The following is a 16,526-nucleotide window of genomic DNA, read 5'->3' on the forward strand; positions in this document are numbered from 1 at the left end:
CTAGTGCCTGTTGTGAGCCACTTTAGGCATGATCCGGTAGGGGAAAGTATGATATAAACTTAATGCAGTGAAATGAAGAATTCAGAAGAGAGTCTTTTGGATAGACAGCTGCTAATCTACTTTCACAGGATGATCTTCAACAAGGCACTAGGGCATCCAGAAAAATATTTCCAGGATGGGGTTGCAGACCTGCTCGACTTTGTACACAGCTTTTATACTTTGCTGAAACTTAACTGATTTAAGAATCAAATACTCATTTACAATATGTATCATGCAGGATCAGCTGCATTGGATGCTGACAGTCAACTTGCTAATGTTGCTTTCCCCCCCCTTAACAGCAACATAAAATGAAAATGTGGCTCCCCAATACAGTACAGATTTTAGATTCTGTTTTCTGAGTAAAATTTAGCTTTGTGCTGATTAAGACTGGTAAAACTCTTTTCTGGGTCAGAACAATGGTTCATCCACACCAGGCATCCTCAAACTCAGCCCTCCAGACGTTTTGGGACTACAACTCCCATCATCCCTGGCTAACAGGACCAGTGGTCAGGGATGATGGGAATTGTAGTCCCAAAACAGCTGGAGGGCCGAGTTTGGGGATGCCTGATCTACACTAACCCACAATAACACTAAAATGAAGCACTTTCAAGTCTCCATTTATTTCGGTGGAGAAATTTAGCATGTGCTGAAATCCTTTTCAGTTATCAGTATATAACTTTAACTGCATGTTGCCCATCGTCTCAGATAGTGGAAACTGAAGGGAAAGTGCACACAATCACAGCTTCCAGCAGAATCAAGAAAACTGTGTTGATGTGTGAGGCAGGTTTGCATGAATTCAAGAATCACTGATCATCTCACATTATCAGTCCTTGTCATGGCTTGGGACTAGTTAATTTTATAGCTGCACATCCAAACACTTTGTGTAGCAGAATATTACTCACCACCAGACTGGCGTTCAGCTTGGGAAGCAGAAGCTTATCTCATTGTTTTTTCCTCCCCAGAGATTCCTTCAGCAGAATGAGCCTTCGCAAAATGGACATCTGAGCACCTTAAAATATGCTTAAGAATTTTAAGGTACTGAACAAACGAGTGCAGTGTCATCAACACCAGGAATTTTTTATAAGTTTTATTTGGAAATAAAACTTTGGACTTTGTTCAGGACACCCTGCACACATTTTACCAATTTACATGGAAGTGTTAAGTGGCCAAATTCCCTTCCAATTATATAGACTTCAAACCTTTTTTAACCCCATGGCAACAGTATATAAACTACTGGTGAGGCTGTAAACAAAACTGTTTTTTAAGAAATTTTTTAATATTCAGAGGTACTCCAAATGCATCAACCATTATTTATAGCATTCTTTAATGTTAAATTTGTTTTTGTTTTAGTTCATATATTTATTTTATATTAGGAGCATTTGCAAATGAATTTAAACCATTTTTAATGCAGTGTTTATTTTAATGGTACCATTAAATATTGAATGTTTACACTTTATTTCTTGGTGTACCAGCTTCTAAAATTCATCTTTGTGTGAAAAAAGATCCTAGAGAAAGGTAAGTACAAAATGCTTTTTAAGGATGCAAAGGATGCTTTCATTTTTAAACTTTTGTGTCACATGGCTACAGCTACATTGGGTCTGTGCCTCAAACTGCTGGGATGACCTTGGGGATATAGGGGTCCACAAAAGCCAACCTGTTTCTAAAGTGCTAATTTCCAGGTTCAAGTACTGTTTTGGGTCACTGAAAGTGAAGCAGGGACTTTTGGCTTTCAAGCAGACAAGAGGGTCTCATTCCTGCTGCAAGGCTAAGCTGGCTTCAGCGAAGGAAGGACGGACTTGTGTAAAGCAGACTAGGTATTCACATGATGTATTCATTACATAACACTACTACCTCTTCAGTGGCGCCTTTTTTTTTTTTTTTTTTTGCAAACTGCTAGTTCAGCATCAAGGCTGCAATCCTAACCCCTTATTTGAGAGTAAGCCCCAATTCAATTCAGTTGATTTACAGACATTTGTAAACCACTTAAAACTGAGGAAAAAACTCTAAACTCTAAAGCATGGTCCATGGGGTCACGAAGAGTCAGACACGACTAAACGACTAAACAACAACTTATCAGTAGATATGCCTAGTGCAAAATTTTGTGATTCTCTTGAAAACTATACCGGCATACTGGAAAATGTGGTAACTGCCTCTAGCCAAAAATACCTTTAGTCCACCTTGTGTTCAATTACACATCATATTTGGAAGGGATGAAATCTGTAAAAAGCCACTACAGTTAGCATAGTGTTAAGGTTAGTGGAGTACATTGCAAAGTCAGTTCACAGATTACACAAAAGCAAACCTAGTTTTAGCACCACATGTACGTACATTCAATAGAAAGTACCAACCAATCAAATCTCCCTTATGCAACCCATGCATGCAAACACATTTGTTGCCTTCAAAAGTACTGCATACCTAAAATGTGAAGTGGTCCTTAGAAACTGGAACCCTCTCTATTGGTACCTAGCTATGAGGCACCTCTATCATTAATATGCTTACCTTTTAAAGAAAAATTTCAATAGTTTAAATATTTATACTAAAATAGGTTTAACTTGAACTCAGAAATAAAGCTGAAACACCAAGTCATGTATATATTCCTACCTTGAAACTGAGATGAGCATCCCCACCACATATTTTGACTATATGAGGAACAATGGAGAAGGGTAAGGGCAAAAGAAGCAATTACTTTTTCAGGTCCTATGGCTTTAGAAATAAAGAAAAAATATTTTTTGTTTGCAAAAGCAATTGGATTTATTTATATCAACTATACACTCTAGAATGTGAGTACAAATAACTTTTATTTTTAAAGAGAGCAAATGAGTAGTGTGAAGAAATTAGAACCACCTTTAAATGCTACTGCACTCTTAAAGCATTTTATTAAACAGACTATATATACAGGTTTGTATTGCTATGATCTCTATATAATCTATAAAGATAATTACCCATTTAAAAAAAAAATCTCACTTTTTACAGAATCTTAGTCTGGTGAACCATTCTGTAGCTTCATAGGTGCTTTTCAGTGCTGACCAGATGCTAAACATATTTACATAGTTAAAATACAACCTCACTCTACAATTTTCTTATAAAACAGCAAGTAAGGAGTAGATGTAGATGAGGAAATGGGGGACAGAAGGTTGAGAAAGTCTTTTTCCTCTGTAACTTTCACTTCGGAATCATCAAAAAGTAGCCATTTCCCCTCATACTCTTTTAAGCTCTGCATTATATGCATTGCTTTATTTTCTAGTCCAATAGCAGGATCAGTTTGCTCACAGCGTTCAAACTCAACAACTCCTTTAGCATGGCTATGCTCTGCATTTTTAGTTTCAGTGACTATGTTAGCCATCATCTCAGAATGGGTTGCTTTGTTGCTTGGCAAATCACAGTTCAGCTTGCTTTTTTGTCCTCCAAGAAGCCCCACAGCTTCTATATTCTTTTTGTTCAGTCCTTTGTTAGGCTGAGCACTTCCACTGACTCTAAAGGAGACCTCACCGTCGTCATAGTCCTCAGTGACAGCTCTTGCTTCTTGTTCATTCAGTGGCTCTGGGTGAATTTTACAAAATGGATCACTTGTTAAATTGTTCTTGTCCAATTCCAAGCTATCCAAATTTGTAATTTTAACAGAGGCTGTGTAGTGCCCACTGCTGATTGTAATACCACTGTGCATCACTACAGCAAACAGTCCATATATTTCGTTGCCTGGGTTTATGCTCCAGTCATCCAAAGACAGCTTGAGAGGTGTTTGTAAAGGAGTATTTATCTTGGACAGCCCACCATAACAATCAAACCTTGGGGAGAAATGTAATAAATAGATTATGTTGTCACTTTGCAGAGCTCCTTTAAAAAATAAAACTTTTTTAAATGTTAAAATTCAGCTATTTGCTTTCCTGTTGCTCTAGGATATCAGTCACTCTTAAACTTGGATTCTCTTAAATTTGCATTATCACCAACTAATAAGATTTAAATTGCAAACGTTGAGCTAAAAGGAGGTACTCTAGTGCTTAGCTTTGAGATCTCCAACATCTTAAGATACTGTACTTAATTTCTTGCTGTAACAAATCAAGTGACTGAACAGCAACTTTTAAAAAAAGAAAAAACTATTACAAAGGTAAATTAATTTTTTTGACTGACAATTAGGTGTTTCAAAAGACAGCCCAATAGGTAAGCAATCTGCATAGGTATTTCTGAATAAGCACTGCAACAAGACACCAGCTAATTTCCCCCCTCGTGTTTGTACTTACAAATTGTAAAATAATTTAATGTTTCGCAACAATCGAATTCATGTTGGGGACAGTTGAGAGAATCCACTTGTTTATGTGAGCAACATTTCAAATAGATAATTCAATTTCAGATATGCCTTTAATTTATACTTAAACTTCCAGTAAAATAATAGCAGGAACTGTTGGTTGCCTTGTTTTTATTACAGTCTACTGGTTTTTGCCTGAGGTATCTCATGTTTGAAAGCTTACAAAAGATAAAGTCTATAATTATATGCTGATTGGTGTTTAAATAGCAAGAAAAGCCATACAATAGTGGAAAATTAAGAATAGGGTTTATTTGGCAATATATTTTATGCATTATGAACATGGCCTAAATATATATAATGTGGGACAACAGTGGAAGAGATACATGTTTTAAAATATTTGTTAAGACTTTCCATGAGATACACGTTGTTTTTTCCTGTAAAATGCCCGCAAGCCGGCTAAGCAGGAAAGAAAGGGGAGAGGACTTGCGTGTTTTCTCTCCCCGCCGGCACCCTTTCCCTCTTTCTTCTCCCCCCCCCCAACGACCACCCTGGGAAGCTTCCTCAATCCGGCAGCCTGCCGGGTCGGCGCTGATCAGCGCTGCGTGGAGCACCGGCTCGAGGAGCCGGTCTGCAGAGTCAGCGCCCAGCAATGCCGTGCTGGATTGAGGAGGCGCTGCTGGAGCCCTCCAGATGTTTTGGACTACAATTCCAATCATCCCTGACCACTGGCCCTGTTAGCTAGGGATCATGGGAGTTGTAGGCCAAAACATCTGGAGGGCCGCAGTTTGGGGATGCCTGGAGTAGAGGAACTGAGCTACTGTGCAAATTCCATGGGAAGCACATTCTTAACAGTGTATTTTGGGATACCTAACAATATAGTTCATGCTCTTCTTTCCAGAAGTTAAATTCACTTGATGTGGGTTCCATTTTATTATATTTGTGTAAAGTTTTACTTCCAGTGGTCAGGTTCAATGTGGTTTATTTACTATACTCACTCTAATCCTCTAGCTGCGAAGCACTTCAAGTGGATGGTTATAACTTCAGGCATTTTATCAAATAGAAGACTGCGTTCAGCTTCTGTGTAATGACGGCAGTTTTCACAGAAATATTTATCTTCTCCCACAATCCTCTCCACTGAAGCAAACTGGGAAATTGCCCACTTAAGAGTCTTCACTTCTGTTTTGGGGTCTGGAGAAACTACAAAAGAAAGTTGCTTATATTTAGTTTGCCCAATACTGTAAACAGTTAAAAACAAATTAGGTTGTTGACCACAATAATATGAGTGCAGGACATGTGAGCAAATGTTTTTAAAAGTGCCAAAATCGTAAAGAATTACACACCGAATTACACATCACGGTTCCAAAGCTTATGGTCTGCTGTGATCTCATGACTCTCCAAAGCCAATTCCGAATCTCCATACTAAACCAGAACCACTTCAGCACAACCAAACAGAAGGCAGTTTCTTTAAGGTGGGGAAGGGGTTTAACACCATCCTAGAAACCTGCAGAATCCTAGAGCCATGCACCCTTCCATATACAAAGACCTGTATTATAGGAAGTATCTGTCTTACATAGATTGCCATGCTTCATTTCAGCATGTTACAGACTGGAATGATAACACATTTCTAAGCAACCAGAATGGGGACATTTTATAGCAGGCATAGGCAAACTTGGCCCTCCAGATGTTTTGAGACTACAATTCCCATCATCGCTGACCACTGATCTTGTTAGTTAGGGATGATGGGAGTTGTAGACCCAAAACATTTGGAGTGCCGAGTTTGCCTACTATGCCTGTTTTATAGGATAACAATATTCATCACCTGAAATACCACACTGAGCACATTCACACCAGCCACCCCTCTGGCACACACCTATTTCTTCTCTCAGAAGGTTTGATCAGTGTGGTGCAACTGCAAAAGGGCTAATGCAATTCAAAGAACCTTAGTTTCTAAATAACAGTGTCACCTTATTCTGTACATCCGAGGTACTGTGTCCAGTTTTGGGTGGTGTGCTTTCAAAGGGATATAAACAAATTGGAATTGGTTCAGTAAAGGATAATGAAATATGGAAAACAAGGCCTATGAGAAAAAGTTGGAGAAACTAGGTATGTTTCACCTAGAGAAAAGACTTAAGGAAGGTACATATTTATTTATAAAACTTATGCTGTATTCTTCCAATGTATTTTCATATTCCAATGTAGCTTACTGTACATTTTATTAATGCCATGAAAAAAAAGCACAGAAATGCAACCAAATCAGCAGATTAAAACATTCTAAGAAAAATGTAACAAACCAACCAGCCACTCTTCAGATATTGAAGGGCTGTCATACAGAAAAGACTTGTTTCCTAAAGTAACCTTAAGTTACAAGAGTTATTGTACATTTAAGTTTCACAGTGGAACAAAATTACTGGGAAAGGGCCCTTGCTCTTGGGAGCTGAACAGCAATCTCTGCTGGGGGAAGCTGTAGCTCTGAATTCCCTTCATCAAGCAGAGGGTTCACTAGCTGGTCTTCAGCATGGAAGGGGAACTCCAGCCCATGGTCCTGATTCAGCCCAGCAGGGATCCTAACTTCACTCACAATACTGTTCTCCCCAAACCATGCCCACCCGGCCCACCCTTGGCATCAAGTGTAAGCTGGGAAAAAGCTGTTTCCAAGAAAATGGTTGAATATGTAATTTAAAAGGTAATGTCTGTCAGCACCCATCAGGTGACAAGTTGTCAGGATATAACTTAAAAAGAAATGATAAAACTATATATAGAAATGTACACCCAGAATTCAACTACAGTTGGCAAGGAAATGTATACTCCTACCAAACACAGGCATGCGAATCACAGGCATACTTAAAATTTACTGTGGTTTATACTTACTTTCAGAATTCTCTTCCATTTTTGAGAGCTCATCTTTTTGCACTGGCACACTAATATCTTGAAAGTCTTCTCTTCTCTCAGTGAAACTCTCACACTCTAAACATCGTGTTCGTAACACCAACTGACCCTGGAAGAGTCTCTCCACTAAATTGAAGACAGCTAACTCTGAACCTAAGGTAAAGCACAAACCAGATAAGGTTAAACTCTTTTCCTGAATAGATATTATCAGAGTTCTCTGAATGTCATCTTACTGCAGCTCCTCATACTGCAGCTAACACTACTCCTCCAAATCCCACATCTTTGAGCAGCTGAAACAGCAAGAGGAAATGCTCCAAAGTATAGTTCAAAAACTGTATGCCAAGGCAGGAAGTTCCATCCACAGCTCTTTGGATCTCTTTAGATCCCACTCCATTTGAGGAATGTACAATGGTACCTCGGGTTACAGACTCCGCTAACCCAGAAAGTGTGCCTCGGGTTAAGAACTTTGCTTCAGGATGAGAATAGAAATTATGCAGCGGCAGCAGCAGCAGCGGGAGGCCCCATGATTAGCTAAAGTGGTACCTCAGGTTAAGAACGGACCTCTGGAACGAATTAAGTTCTTAACCAAGGTACCACTGTAGTTCTTATTAGGAACTTCAATTATTAGGCACTACACTGGAGTTGTATTCTTGATATTGAACCTGCTAATGTCATTACAGCCCTATCTTTCAGATGCAACCAGCACACCCCTAAGCATGTTTACTCAAATAGGAGTATGAGAAGAAAAATCATTATGTAGGAAACAGTTTTCCGTAAAGGTAAAGGAACCCCTGACGATTGGGTCCAGTCACGAACGACTCTGGGGTTGTGTGCTCATCTCACTCTATAGGCCGAGGGAGCCAGCATTTGTCCGCACAGCTTCTGGGTCATATGGCCAGCATGACTAAGCCACTTCTGGAGAACTAGAGCAGCGCACGGAAACGCCGTTTACCTTCCCGCTGGAGCGGTACCTATTTATCTACTTGCACTACTTGGTCTTTGATGTGCTTTTGAACTGCTAGGTTGGCAGGAGCAGGTCCCTTCTGATCAGCAAGCGCTAGGCTCTGGTTTAAACCACAGCACCACCCGCAACCCTAGTTTTCCATAGGGTAAGATAAAAGATCTTGCAGCATATAGGCTTAACCATTCCAGGCAGCTTCTTACATCTAAAAAAGAACCACTTTACCAATCTACCCCTACAAAGAAATCCCAGTATTTTCAGTTTTTGTTTTAAAAAATACTAAAATGATTGACTTAATTTTCATTAAGTTAAATCCAGAAGTATTAGGAATGTTAAAACACTGACCTTCACTGTATTACATTTTGGCTTCTGTTATATTTGCCAACTCGGATCTAGTCAACCCAGCCCTGCAATATGCCACCGTTCTGCTTGCTTGGGGCAAGTATCAACCATCTTTGCTTTGCCCTGAAAGAAAGCTACACTGCTGGAACTAAACATATATCTCAATCTCTTTCCACCCTGTGTCCCACCATGCAGTTAATGCTATGAAAGCACAAAAATGTGGCCAGGTGACCTCAGCAAACTGGGCACACACATAAGTTACTCATAAGGCTAACCTCTCTGGCATCGTTTTTCAATTTCTTTTTCGACAGTGCTTTCAAGAGATGATAGATCAGAATAGTCTTCCGTCCCTTGGCTGCCATTTTCACACTTGCGGAAACTGTCTGTGAATCCAGAGTTTTCTATTTCTTTAACAGGCTCTTTGAACCCCAAGTTTGTTGTCAGCTTCCCCAAACTACAAAACTTGGACAGAATGCTAGGTTGCTTGCTTGAAGATTTTAACCAATTTAATCGAAGCCTGGTTTTTTTATGGGTTGGTTTTGTATTTTCATTTTCAATGCAATGCTTAATGGTTGCTTCAGATTGATTTTCTAGTTTTTCCTCCAGGGCTTTTCTCTTTGACCTGGTCCGTCTCTGATTCTCTTCTATTCCATTTTTCTCTTTGGAAACTTTGGATTTTTTCTTTTCATTGCCATCCTCTGTATCATTTTTTCTTTTTGCATTTCCGTTAGCTTTATCTTCACTGTCCTCAATATCTTGGTCAGAGATCAAACTAACTTCTTCCTCAACAATACCAGTACTGCCAATATCCTGATTAGTCGTTTTCTTTAGTTCAGCTGTGGGCTCTTCTAGTGATCTGGGTTTCAGTTGTTCCTTCAACAGCTGACATGTTTCTTGGATGTGCCCCAATATACACTGCAATACTTCTTGGGCATCATGTTGTAAGTATCCCTCATACATGGGGTTCAGTTCCCTTTAAAAAAAATGCAACACATTACCTAATATACAGTCAAAAAAATAGCTTATTGACACAGTTTAGACAGGGACTCATGAGCATAACCAAATTTGGCAGGTGCCCTTCTTGGGAACACATTTTAAGTACAATTGAAGTTACTACACTATGTTTGGGGGATCCAAAATTAAAATGAGGCGGTAGATGTACAGCTTCATGAAGTTGCTCAGTTTTGCAGGCTATTATGTATAGCCGAGATAATGGAGATGTTTTTGTAAAAACTAGTATATTACAGTCAATTTATTATTTTTGCCTATCAGTCTCTTAAATTTGACTGATTTGAGAGATCACAGAACTGGTTCAAACTCTAATCTGCATTGTTGCTGAGCTACCTCACATTATCAAGTGACTAGAAATGAACACATTTACTGTAAGAAGGTGCTGGAAAACATATTTGTGAATAGGAATAATTCAATAAACTTAAAAGGCTGTCTTCTTGCAGCAAATTACAAGATTCCGTATAATTTGCTTCAGAAATAGTTAGAAACACATCTTTTGTACCTAAGCGTATTTAGTAGTCTTCTTGGCTGAGTTGCAAGTTCATCTGTGTATTTATCGGAATTTAAGAGAAAGCTGGCCTGAAGCTGTTCAATTGAAACCATCAAGGAGTGTAAACTGCAGACCAATTCATAGCTTGCAAGAGAATCTTCTTTAATTCCCTGTAAAGACAGAGAAAATAAGTGTTTGCATTTGGAAGTTAATTTTGTCTTCTTTTTAGCTAGTTATATAATTTTATAGTCCTTTTTCATAATATTGATGTGTTTCATTTTGCACATCAGCTCAAGCTATTATGATTCTGTGATACAAAATTTTAAATGTATAAATGTTATCATCATTAGGTTGCCAAAGACTGAAGTCAATTAATTTTTTTTTAATTTTCTTTTACTGTCTGAAAGTGACTATAAAACTACCCTAACAAACGTGTCTTCATTGTGCTTCAGTCCCAATTCAATGCCATACCATATAAAAATATACCATATAAGGCATCATCTGTCTATTCTGGAACACATTTAACTAGTTCTAAAACAAGGATGAAGAACAACCAGCATGGTGTCCTACTTTGACCCACAATGTAATTTCCTGTAAACTATGTTCGCCTGCCCCACATCTAACATCACACAAGACACCAGGTATAGACAGCTACTATGGAACAATCAGGATCCTAAAGTGAGTTTCCCAAAACGCCTTTGCAAGCAGGGCTCCGTTAGCATCAATAAGCTGATGGAGGTTTAGTGCTTTTTCAGAGGGGCTCGTTCCATTACATAAAAGTGGTTTGCATCCAAACCACTTAATACTGAATTCCCACCTACCTTCCAGCCTTATAGCAAGTGGTTTCAAGGCAAACTGCTTTGTGCTAATGGGGCAAGCACCTCTAAAGACATATCGAGTCTAAATTACCCTGCTACAGGATAACTTATTATTTGTATCCCGCCCATCTGGCTGGGTTTCCCCAGCCACTCTGGGCAGCTTCCAACAAAAAAAGGAACAAAGTGATTTGTTTATATTGAACCCACAATATACTAACTTTTGTTATGTACAATATGCCCAATAATAGACAATATGTTCTCACCTTATCAGTGTCACCTTTTAAGCTTTCCTTCTTGTTTGTAATTATATTAAATAGTTGTTTCACTCCAGTCTTAAAGCCAGGGCAAAAATAAAGCACCTAAAATAGGAACAAGATATGCAGTACAATGAAGGAACACAGAATTTGTGAAACACATATTTAGCTATATATTTGTGTGATGTAGCGGAATGAGTTTTTCACTTAGATCAGGGAGGCCTGCTTTCAAATCCCTGCTAAGTCATGAAGGACACTGGTTGACCTTGGACCAACCACTAGATGGCCTGATTCACACAAATCATATCCTGGATGATGGGTGTATATAACACCTTTGCAATCGAGCCAAGATAATAAGCTAACTTTAAACCATAGCTTAATATCATCACAAGTCATTAACCATAGGTTTCCAGGTTCATGTATAACAGAAATCTATTTTTATAAACAGAATATTGAACTGCTTAGCCATTTGCTCAGTGGGTAGAGCAAAAGGGCATGGAAGGGGTAATGCCACTCATTAATAAACTAGCTTATTAAGCCATGATTTGATTGTGCAGTTTTACCTAATCTTGCAGAAAAAGCAAGATAATTAATGTAGGATGACCCAATGCATGTGCCACTTTGAGTTTCTTGGAGGGATGGGATACAAATTTAATTTTAGAAGTTGACATCAACAGATGTAATTGTAGATAAACAGAAGTGAGTAAGTCTAAATATATATATATATATGTTGCAAAATAAGAAAGGACCAAACTGTCATGATAAATCTTAAACATATGTCTCTATGATGAACGAGAGTCAGGCCTTAATAAATTGCTGAGTATATAAGGTGTTAATAGTAAAAGACAGGTGGTCATAACTATATTTGATTATTCTGAAATCTGATTATCCTGTTATTTTTAAAGTGTTTTGCATTGGTTCTTAAGAACTTTCCCCCTGCCCCACTGTTTCATTTATGTTGTTTGAGTATTATTTCTAAATGCATTATCCTGGCTTCAAAGTTCTCATATTATCTTTTAAAAAAAAGGTTACATCAGTTACAAAGAAAAACCTCAAACAGAAATAAAGCTATGCTACATAGCTTGGGTATCCAAGTGTTCTCAATCATTTTGCTTCCATTTTGGAACTCCAATCTCCTGACAAGGCCTGGTTATCAATAGGCAGGTGAAACTGTTTTGCTCTAGCAGACATTTGGACAAAGGAGGCATAGTGGGTCAAGCTGCTGCAGGTTTTATCAGTACTATGGTTTTACTGTTTTCATCTTTAGTTTTCCTTGTTTTCCCTTTGAGCTAGGTAAAGCAGGTATTTTTAAAGCACTTCCACTGAAAATGTTAAGTTAAAAGACAATGACTTGACTTTTGATGGATTATACTCATAGTACAGCCTCTTCACATACACCTCATTTTAATATTTTGCAAACCATACTAAGAAATCAATACCCTAGAGCAGGCACCCCCAAACTTCGGCCCTCCAACAATTCCCATGTTCCCCAACCACTGATCCTGTTAGCTAGGGATCATGGGAATTGTAGGCCAAAACATCTGGAGGGCCGCAGTTTGGGGATGCCTGTCTTAGAGCCTGTCACATACCTTCAAGGTTTGTGCAATGTATTTGTTACACAATACTTTACATCAGGACATAAGATGGAAAAGGACGATTTTAACAAAAAGCAAATTGCCCAACTTATGAGCATGTGGTGAAACCTGCTCAGTGCCTGCATGGGAGACCGCCTGGGAACCACTAGTATGCTACCATGGGTTCCATGATGAAAGATAGTATATGGAATGAAATAAATTTTAATTGTGCAGTGGGTCTCTAATGAGAGAAAAGGTAAAAAATTTGCTCTCTACAGCCTCTTTCCTCTGTTGCTTCCTTCATGCAGCACACGTAAATACCTACCAAGTAAGCTTTTAATTCACACAAAATTACCTTAGACAACACTATTATTTTTAACCTGTTATGAATTTACCTGAAGTATACTGTTAAGATAACACGTGTTACCGAGATTGTTCAAGCCCACGAAAGGTAGCATGTTGTCTCTCTTCTCACAGCAGATAGGCGACGGTGAAAGTGGCTGTGTTGCAGGAACTACCTGGTCACTGTTATACAAAAAAAGATATTTTATTCCAAAATACACATGTGCAAGATGTCTTCTAAATTTAGTATTTACTAAAATACTGTTTCTTAATCCCTGCTCTATGTAGTAAGATAAAAGGTAAAGGACCCCTGGACAGTTAAGTTCAGTTAAAGGCAACTATGGGGTTGCAGGGCTCATCTTGCTTTCAGGCTGAGGGAGCCGGCATTTGTCCACAGACAGCTTTCTGAGTCATGTGGCTTGACTAAAACAGAACACCGTGACGGAAACCAGAGCGCACAGAAACGCTGTTTACCTTCCCGCTGCAGCAGTACCTATTTATCTACTCACACTGGTGTGCTTTCAAAGTGCTAGGTTGGCAGGAGCTGGGACAGAGCAAGGGATGTGGCTGGTGTTGTGGTCTAAACCACTGAGCCTCTTGGGCTTGCTGATCAGTAGGTTGGCTGTTTGAATCTCTGCGACAGGGTGAGCTCTATGTAGTACCACTACTGAGGTACCACATAAAAACCACACTCCAAAAATAATGAATTAGCCGTCTCCAACTGTACAATAAGATAATTAAAGTACAATAATAAGTACAAAAATGGTATTGATAATTCTTGTGTTTTCCTTAGCAACAGAACAGATTTCTTTCTAGCCAGGAATTCTTCAATTGCTATAGTATTTTTATCCCACACAAGCTTCCGTTTTCACAGGAGTATTAGGCCAACAATATACTGTATGGCCATAATTAGACCAGGATTTAAAGTTTATTCCCAGTGCAGTCTATTGAATTAGTTTTCCATTTTGACACCTTAATCTATTTAAAAATAAAATAAAAATTCTCATATGGAAACAAACTGGTGAAGTGTAAGAAACCTGCAATCAAGAATGAAGGTGTGCAGCACAATCTTGTGTGTAGAAGTTAATCAAAAAGAATATAGTGGTTCTTACTTCCCATTACGTATTCTTAGGACTGTATCCTTTAAAACTTTTCTACCAAATTTAATGTTTTAAACAAACAGTTCACATTTTGTTATTCCACCCAAAGCAGGGTATGTAGGGTACTCTCTATCCAACTCTGCTAAGTCCTTTGACAGAATAAAGTTCAAGGTCTAGTACATTCCTAGATATCTTCCACTGGGCTCAATGGAGTTTTGAACACTTAAATTTGGGTTGTACTGTGCCTGTTCTACCCTCAATTAGCATAGAATGTATGTAATGCCACCTATATACAAAACAAATTGTCACCAAGATAGAATACCAGTAATCAAACTGATTTCAGTCATAATCCATTATGTTAACACCCTACCATTACAGTCTTCTGTTATAAAACATTGAAAGCCAACTGAAGGCTGGGGTATACATAAGCCAATGCAAATATGTGTAGTTACAGTAATTAAGCACAGCCAGTAAGATTTTGCATAACTGATACAGTAAGATACAGAACTTTAAGCATACACTGTAACACAAATATAGAAATGAAGATCCACCAAAATGCCTTTAAAAGTTCTCTGCACGGTGTGTTGAGTTACTGAAAAATAAACTGCTTACATACATTTCAGAACATTCATATTCTGAAGTCTTTTGCTCATTTTCTGCAGATTCTGCAAAATCCAGAGCTCTTTTTGTTTCCCTTTTCTGAAAGAACTTCAGTGAAAGTCTGCTTTTTTTCGTGGGGGTGCCTCTTGAAAGCCCGCTACTGTCACTGGGCAGCACGCCTGGCATTTTCCCCCCTCACCAGAACGCCGAGGGACGAACGCGACAAAACTGCAACCTGTAGTCATGCCTGTCAAAAGCATATAAAACACCACGTTTGTATGTTTTGTAAGCGGTAGCATGTATTGTGACGACACAGCTTCACAAGAGCAACCGGAGCACACGCCGAAGTGGGTCGGTAAACTGCGCTTTTATTAGCGCGCGATGTAACTCGGACTTCTGTGACCGCTTAATAAAAAGTTCCCTTTGACCTAGACATTAAAAGCCGGCGGCTTCTGAACTTTTTTGGGGGGGTTGTTAAGGAGAAGCGAAACAGTGCAGGAAACTGACGCTACCGGCCAGGGCGGAAATACTATTTACTGGAGAGTTAAGCCCCAAATCGCCCCAGGTACTTAAGAACGTCGGGATGTCGTTACTATTCCGGTACACAACCCCGCGGCATCTCCCCCGCCGCCCCGCCCTAAGATTTGAGGGCAGCTCGGGAAACGAGCCCCCCCCCCGGAAAAATACTCTCGGCCCATTACTTTCCAAGCTCGGCACTTGCTGCGACAAGGATGAAAACCGAAAGTCGAGAAAACCTTTCATAGGAGGGAAGCAGGCAGGCACGCTCCCCCTGCACAGACACCATGGGCGAAGCCAAAGGAAAAGGGCAGCTGTCCCCACCTCATCAATAAAAATACTTAATTGAGGTTCCACCCCCCCCCCACTTTCAACATGAAGCCTGGTTCCGCCCGTGGCAGACAGACCGAATCAAAAGAAGCCGCAGCTGAGTTTTCACCTCATTGGTGAAAAGGAGAGCGAAATATTCCCTGAAGCTCCCCGCAGGCAGGCAGGGCTGCGGCTCGAAGCGCCAGAGAACCAGCGGCGGCCCGCAGTCGTTCCCTCGGAAAACCCACCCGGGGAACGAGGTAAAAGCAGGCAGAGGTGCCCACCCGTCGCATGGAAAGAAACGCGCGCCCCCGCCCGCTCCTGCCGGCTCTCAGGCTCGCTAATGGTGGCGCGGCCGCCGCATCTCCTCACCCGCCGCTGCTACATCTTCTCCTCCTGGCCAGGTCCCCGTGGGCGAGGCGCGGGAGGGCGCTGCCCCGGAATAGCCCCTTCCCCAGCTGCTCTATAGACAGAGGGGATCTGGGGTCCCTCCAATCTCAGTCACACACCCACCCACGACGGGAAAGTTGGCGCGTTTTGCAGACAGCCAGGACCCCTCGTTCCCCCACCGCGTTTCTCGCGCCGGGCGACTCGGGGGTAGCCCTGAACGGATGCCGGTTTGATAATAGCCGCGGTCACTGTCCGTTGAGGTGGTGAAAAGTTCGGCAAACTGCCTCCCTAGCTGGTTTGGGGCTCGCTCCCGCTTCTGGTGCAAACAAAAACACTGCCTCCCTGCCTCCCTCGTTCTTTTAGACTCAGGCGGATGGCTAGGACAGCTCGGAAGGGTCCTTGCGGAAACGCGCGCGTGCAACGGTAGAGGCCTGGCTGGAAAGCTTAAAGCCCGCCGCCAACAGGAGACGGATTGAAGAAAAGGAAATACGAATCGGCCCCACCCTGCCCCGTCGCTTCTCCAATCGCGGCCTGCTTTGACTAGCCAATCACTTTACCCGCAAGGCCAGAAGAAAAGCAGAGTGCTGTTTTAAAAGTGACAGTGTAACGGTTGCTGGGACGCAGAGGCCTGAAGGAACGTAGGGGAGAAAA

General features: G+C 40.5%; 2 protein-coding genes across 6 annotated transcripts in view; one reads left to right on the forward strand and one right to left on the reverse strand.

The window, feature by feature from the left end:
• Nucleotides 1-12,704, forward strand: part of DOCK7 (dedicator of cytokinesis 7) — a 125,870-nt gene extending 113,166 nt beyond the window's left edge. For all 4 annotated transcript variants that reach the window (XM_035123060.2, XM_035123061.2, XM_035123063.2 and 1 more), the window contains one exon: nt 1,002-12,704. In XM_035123060.2, coding sequence (XP_034978951.2) covers nt 1,002-1,044 — 43 coding nt within the window. In that variant the 3' untranslated portion in view covers nt 1,045-12,704. The remainder of the gene's footprint in view (nt 1-1,001) is intronic.
• Nucleotides 2,829-16,233, reverse strand: USP1 (ubiquitin specific peptidase 1). 2 transcript variants are annotated; one of them, XM_035123066.2, is made up of 9 exons: nt 15,999-16,233; nt 14,677-14,907; nt 13,014-13,143; nt 11,054-11,149; nt 9,985-10,142; nt 8,747-9,444; nt 7,151-7,321; nt 5,278-5,479; nt 2,829-3,824 (listed from the first exon to the last, which is right to left on the reverse strand). In XM_035123066.2, the coding sequence occupies exons 2-9, from the start codon at nt 14,844-14,846 to the stop codon at nt 3,104-3,106; spliced, it is 2,346 nt and encodes a 781-aa protein (XP_034978957.2). In that variant the 5' UTR covers nt 14,847-14,907; nt 15,999-16,233; the 3' UTR covers nt 2,829-3,103. The 2 variants fall into 2 exon arrangements, with proteins under 2 accessions (XP_034978957.2, XP_034978956.2); XM_035123065.2 differs by having other exon boundaries at nt 15,858-16,233.
• Between the last annotated feature and the right edge of the window lie 293 nt (nt 16,234-16,526).

This window comes from Zootoca vivipara, chromosome 7 (genome assembly GCF_963506605.1).
Source record: "Zootoca vivipara chromosome 7, rZooViv1.1, whole genome shotgun sequence".
NCBI classification, from domain to species: domain Eukaryota; kingdom Metazoa; phylum Chordata; class Lepidosauria; order Squamata; family Lacertidae; genus Zootoca; species Zootoca vivipara.

Coding starts and splice junctions, on each gene's coding strand:
- USP1 (XM_035123066.2), bottom strand. CDS start 14,846: ATGCCAGGCGTGCTGCCCAGTGACAGTAGCGGGCTTTCAAGAGGCACC. Junction 9,445..9,984: donor AGACTACTAAATACGCTTAG/GTACAAAAGATG, acceptor TTTTTTTTAAAG/GGAACTGAACCCCATGTATG. Junction 5,480..7,150: donor AATGGAAGAGAATTCTGAAA/GTAAGTATAAAC, acceptor TTTCTTTTGTAG/TTTCTCCAGACCCCAAAACA.